Source organism: Nothoprocta perdicaria, unplaced genomic scaffold (genome assembly GCF_003342845.1).
Source record: "Nothoprocta perdicaria isolate Ctin4 unplaced genomic scaffold, notPer1 scaffold_318, whole genome shotgun sequence".
NCBI classification, from domain to species: domain Eukaryota; kingdom Metazoa; phylum Chordata; class Aves; order Tinamiformes; family Tinamidae; genus Nothoprocta; species Nothoprocta perdicaria.
In genome coordinates, this window is record NW_020455553.1 from 446,392 (window position 1) to 452,511 (window position 6,120).

At 56.3% G+C, this 6,120-nt stretch overlaps 1 protein-coding gene across 1 annotated transcript in view; it reads left to right on the forward strand.

Annotated features, from left to right (window-relative positions):
• The window catches only part of CACNA1E (calcium voltage-gated channel subunit alpha1 E), an 85,749-nt gene extending 80,424 nt beyond the window's left edge, over positions 1-5,325 (forward strand). Inside the window, 6 exon segments of the mRNA XM_026042910.1 lie at positions 32-138; positions 820-928; positions 2,273-2,401; positions 3,894-4,074; positions 4,246-4,439; positions 4,786-5,325. Of these exon segments, the coding sequence (XP_025898695.1) occupies positions 32-138; positions 820-928; positions 2,273-2,401; positions 3,894-4,074; positions 4,246-4,439; positions 4,786-5,325 (1,260 nt within the window).
• The last annotated feature ends 795 nt before the right edge of the window (positions 5,326-6,120 follow it).

Consider the following 6,120-nt stretch of genomic DNA (forward strand, 5'->3'; position numbering starts at 1 on the left):
CTGGCTCAAGTTCTTCCTTTCTTTGATGCAGAAGAATGCTCCAATGTTCCAGCGCATGGAGCCTTCCTCTTTGCCGCAAGAAATCATCTCAAATGCCAAGGCTCTGCCTTATCTCCAGCAGGACACCCTCTCGGGCCTGTAAGTACTACCTTGAGAATAGGAAGGGTATTGTGCGTGTAGGAGACTCCTTTAACTTTTTTGTATCTGCAGCTTTCATTTGGTTTTCTGGAGCTGGCATTGGAGAAGTGTGAGGAGTAGTAGAGCTACCTAGAAGAGAGGAAATCCAGTCCCTGGGCAGAGCTTTCCCAGCACAAAACTCTTGTTTGCTGCAGGCAGAATCCCAGTTAGCTGATTTGCATTAGCAGCAGCAGCAAAGCTACCAAAGCTGGGGATGATGAGATAGATGCCCGTGTGCATACTCCACTTGCAGGACCATGCCAGAACCCAGGAGTGTCTCCTTGCTTGTGAGATGAGTGTGCAAAGAATGTGGCAGGTGGTTCGGTGTCGGTCTCTGAATTCTCCTTCCCATTTAAATACTGATTGACAGGACAATGCCGAAGCTTTTCTTCCTCCTTTCCTCCAATGAGGTAGATCCTGTTCACGTGAGCTACCACACTAAGTACGTAGGGTCCTTCTTGACAAGCTGGGATGGCCAAACTGTAACCTTTGAGCCTCAAACAACTTTGGAGCTTGGTGTTTGTCCTGGGACTCTTGACTGTGACACCTCGGTGGGCTGGTGAGGGGATCCACAGGAGAAGCATTGCCCAGTGATCGTAGCACCAGGCTTGAGGTCTCCCTGAAGCTGTGCTCTCTTTGCAGGAGCAGCCGTGGTGGGTTCCCCTCGCTGAGCCCGCTCTCGCCGCAGGAGATTTTCCAGCTGGCCTGCATGGATTCGACACATGGGCAGTACCAGGAGCACCAGTCCCTGGTAAAGTCACGCGCGGCCTCAGAAGTGCTTTCCTGTACTGCCCACAGGGAGGCTGGTGGGCAAGGGGAGGTCCAGGGGTAACAGCACTGAGGTGAAACATTGCTTCCTATGGCTGCGGCTTGGGCAGGGTGAGGGGCAGTGAGCACAACAGGGTAATGGCAGCCTTCGGATCACACACAGATCCGAACGGAATGAAAATTCACCGTCCTCCTGTCTATCCCCTCTACCTGAGTAACGGGAACACGGGGACCTCTGGGTCGGCCTTGGTTCTATGCCACTGGCACCAAACAGCAACAAGTGCAGCCTCTTAAGACCTATGACCACAGTTTGATGTCCTGCAGTAAAATATCCTTCTCTCCACAGGCTGCTTTTTCTTTCACTGAGCGCTCATTTCAGTGGGTTATCCCATACTGAGTGATGGTATCTGATGTTTTTGGATTTGTGTTCATTTTGTTGTCGGTGCCGATGTCCCCGATCCGAAGTGAGCTGTGAAACTGTGTCACCCACGGGCACACAGCCCTCTGGCCCCACACACCTGCTGGTCGCAGCAGTAGTGTCTGTGTGTGTGTGTATATATATGCATATCTCTCTCTATATTTCCATGTCTGTGTGTGTGCATTCGTGCACCACCCCGACACTTGTTGGACGGCAGTGTTGTATCACTGTACATCTCCGGCCCAATCTGTGTCTCCCGGAGTCTGTAGTACTCTCTGTGAGTTGTGTACCACACACACATGTTGTCCTAGAATCATTATGGTTGGAAAAGACCTTTAAGATCATCCAGTCCAACCATAAACCCTCACTATCTCCTCACCCAATCTGCCAAGATGGTGACGGCAGCCCACTGGGGTGGTGAGCACTGCCAGGGTGCTCAGCGCTGCTGAGATCCCTCCTCAAAGTGTTGCCTTCCAAAAAGCAAAGCTGTGCATGCCTGATGTCATGCCCTGCTAATTCCTGTAGTTCTTTGGCATTGCTTCCTATCCTAGATACATAAAAAAAGATAAAGATTTAGAGCCCAGACCTTAAGGAGGTTACCAAAATCCAGGCAAGGTTTTTAAGATCCTTGTTGGAAGGGAACAATGTGAGGTGAATTGAGCATCAGGTGGGCAAGAGCCTGAAACTCCATTTCTAGGCTCGCCTGCAACGGATTGTGAAATGGAGATTATTTTTAAGTTACGACATGACTAGTGATATTTCTTAGAGTTACTTGTTGGCCAACTTAAAACCTGCCCCTGGTTGCCAAGCTGTGAGAGACCTGGGCTGTCCCCTGCAGGCACTGGCAGAAGCAGCGTGCTGTTCTGCTCCAAACCCATCCCAAGAGTTTGGCTGTGTCTTTGTTTCCAGGAGCCAGAGGTTAGGGAATTTCAGAGAGTGCAGCCCTCTAACCGTGGCAACTACCTTCCTGTGGACACTCAGGACCACGCTGTATCTGGGAGGGCCGCCTCCATGCCTCGTCTCACTGTGGATCCCCAGGTAAAACCAAGGAAAGCCCCCATCGATGCCGAGTCCAAGCAAAGCCTGCCAGGTAACACTGGTGCTTCTCTCCGAGTTGAGAATGTCCTCCTGGGCCCTCATTGCCTTCCGTGAGAGCATCTCTGTGACTCCGGGTGGCTTCGCAGAAGGACAGGGCTGCTGTCCCTCTCTGCAGTAGGGACAGCAGCAGAGAGCAGCTAAGGGAAGGCTCGTGCAGGAGGTCCGTGGTGGAGCAGGGACCTGCGGGATGTTCCTGTGCAGTCCCCATGCTGAGGGACACTCCTCCTTTCCTGCAGCCCTGGGCCCTGGCTGGGGAGACTGGCACTGCCAGATGCAGGTTTGAAGAGCCCCTGTCCAGACCTAAGATGATTTTATGGGTGTTGGAGCCTTTTATTTACCTTCCCACTGTCCAACACACGCATCTCTGCCTGCGCCCCCGGACAGTCTGTCCAGGGGAGCCCAGGCCACATTTCACCTCCTTGTTTGTCTGCCTGGTTTCTCTGTTGTTCTGTCTGCATTCAGCTCTGACCAAGAATCAAAAGCTTTCATAGGATTCAGTTCTGCAACTGTGCTGTAGAGTCTCAGGGTCTCTATTCTCATAGCAGAGAACCAGGTTCCACATTACATGGCTGGTCTGCAGTGGTACTTTGGAGGAACGTGAAGAGGAAGGGTAGCTCTTCCATGTGGACTTTGTTGACCATTCAGCAGTGGAGGTGGTGGCCAGAGAAAGGAGATCAGAGCAGAAGGGGATATAGCATGAGGAGGCAGGAAGGGAGAGATGGGAAGGAGAGAATGATCCCAAGGCTGGAGAGGGAAAATCCTGGTAAGTTTAAATCAAACAAAATACATAAGGAGGTGATGCTGTACCAGAGAATTTGAGAACACAAGGGAGGACAGGAAAGGGGAGAAGGAACGGAGGAGATTAAAGGAAGGATTGATGAGACAATAAAGCAACAGTGAGAGCAAGGGAAGAGGAAATTAATACAGGGGAAAGGCAAGAGACGGGGGTCACAGAGCAAGAGGAACTGAAGGCAGCTGAGGCATAAAGGAAATCCAGGGAGGAATCTGGAGCAGTGGTAGTAACTGGGAAAATAAACACCAAGCAAGTGGCTTCAGGTGCTGGAAGAACCAAGGCTCTCTGCTCCCTCTGTCAATTATCTCTTCTTGGACATCTCTCAGCGTTGCTCAGTGTCCAGTTCTAAGAGCAGGCAGTGATGGTGGGTTAGCTCTGGAGCAGTGGTCTGAGAGCCCCTGTTGTCTCCCTGCCCGGCGCTGCTGCTTTGCTCTAGAGCTCAGTGCCATGGCTGGAAGTGGGGTTGTCCCCTTTGCTTCCTGCACGTGATGGGCACTGTCTGGGACAGAGGAACCTGGAAGCACCAGAGCTTCTGGCCATGGCTCCTTTCCTCTCTTGAGCGCTGCCTTCAGAGAAGCTCTGCAAGACCCTGCCCATCACTAACACCCCTGCCCCGGCCGCCCCGGGGCCTCTTCACAGGTGGTCACAGACACTAGTTCCATGCGGCGATCGTTCTCCACCATCCGGGACAAGCGCACCAACAGCTCCTGGCTGGACGAGTTCTCCATGGAGCGCAGCAGCGAGAACACGTACAAGTCCCGCCGGCGCAGCTATCACTCCTCGCTCCAGCTCTCGGCCCGGCGCCTCAACGCTGACTCAGGTGGGTGCAGCAGGGATGGCGCAGTTGGGAAGAAGCTTTGGTGCCTAGGTCCAAGCCGCATGGAGGCCATGCTCTGCATGGGCTTGCGGTGCTTGGTTGATGTTCCAAAGCCTTGTCTCCCGTCATCCCTGTTTCTGGACGTTCAGGGCCTGACTTGCTTTTTTTCCGCAGGCCACCGGTCCGACGGCCACCGCTCGGGCGGTAGGGAGCGGGGCCGATCCAAAGAGCGCAAGCACCTGCTGTCCCCGGACATCTCCCGCTGCAACTCGGAGGAGAGGAGTCCCCAGGCACACGACGAGTCTCCGGAGAGGCGGCGTGAGTCCCGGTCACCCAGCGAGGGCAGGTCGCAGACACCCAACAGGCAGGTAGGTGCTGCGGGAGCCCTGCTGGGTCACGAGCGCCTGTCCAGGTGCCAAAGGAGGCTTAGAAAAAGCACCCTGCCAAGGCCGGGGAGAATATCCCAGCCCCTGGGTGCTCCCGCTGCCCCTGCGTGCTATGGCATTCCATGACCACGTTCCCTGTGGGGCTGAGCCTCGCAAGGGCTCTGAATGCTGGAGCAGCCCGTGGTGCGTTTCGGGAAGCGAGCAGGTCTCTAGTTGCTCGTGCAGCTGCAAAAACCTGGATGCTCCGAGCCCGTGAAGATGAGGTGCCCGGAGCACGTAGCCGCCTTCCTGCCCTGAGCGCCTTGTCCCCGTCTCGGTGCCGTTGCAGGGAACGGGCTCCTTGAGCGAAAGCTCCATCCCCTCCATGTCGGACACCAGCACCCCCCGGCGAGGCCGCCGCCAGCTGCCGCCGGTGCCCCCCAAGCCGCGTGCCCTCCTCTCGTACGCGTCCATGCTGCGGCGCGCCGGGGACGCCTCGCCGCCCGCTGACGACAGCGAGGGCGGCTCCCCGCTGCTCTGCCAGGCCCTCGAGGCCAACGCCGCCGGCCCCACCGAGTCTTCCAGCTCCCCGCCGGGGAAGCAGAGCCGGCAGTCGACCCCGCAGCGCTACATCTCGGAGCCCTACCTGGCCCTGCACGACGACTCGCACGCCTCGGACTGCGGCGAGGAGGAGACGCTCACCTTCGAAGCGGCCGTCGCCACCAGCCTCGGCCGCTCCAACACCATCGGCTCGGCGCCGCCGCTGCGGCACAGCTGGCAGATGCCCAACGGGCACTACCGGCGGAGGCGGCGAGGGGCCGGGCAGGGCGTGATGTGCGGGGCCAGCATCGACGTGCTCAGCGACACCGAGGAAGACGACAAGTGCTAGAAGGCGCCCGCGCCTCGGCCCCCCCGCCGCCCTGCCCTCTCCAATGCATGCTCTTCGCCACGCCTGGGAATGAAGCAGAACCAAAACCAAACGCAGGGGAAATGAGGAAAAAAAATAAAAATACACACACAAAAAACGCAAACCAAACGGAATGAAAAAAAAAAAGTCTTTGTGCAAAAAAAAAAAAAAAAAATTAAAATCTGTCGACTTTCATTTATCACTATCACTTTTTTTTTTCTGCACAGAGAAGCATTTGATGGCAGGCAGGGCGGTGTGAGCGGCAGCCCCGCGGCTCAGCCCTTTGCTCGCTCGCTGCCGCCCGGCGCAGGACCCCCCAGGACCAGCTTTCTGCTCCGCGGGACGGTGCCGGCCGCCTCTGCTCGCGCTTGTGCTGCCTTGTGCTTGTGCTGCCGCAGAAGGGCTGCGCGGGGCCGGGGCGCGCGCGGGAGCCGCCTGCTTTGCCGCTGGGACACGGGATGCAGCGGGGAGAGGTGGGAGTGGGGAGGGGGCCTGGCGCTGCTGAGCGCCTCCCGCCTCGCTCCCACGTGTGTTGATTTACATACCAGGAGCTCTAGGTGTGCGTGTGTGTATATACAGTATGTGTGTGTATATATATTTATATGCTGTATATATAAACATATACACATGCACGGAGTTGTTCTAGTCACGACATGGGGGGCTGCCTAGGGCTGCCTTTGCCCTGGGGAGCCCCTGGCTGGTCCTTGGAGCGGCCTCTGAGAGCTTCTCCTACCTGCGCCCCATTTGCAGGGCACAGAAGCAAGTCTCTCATGGCCT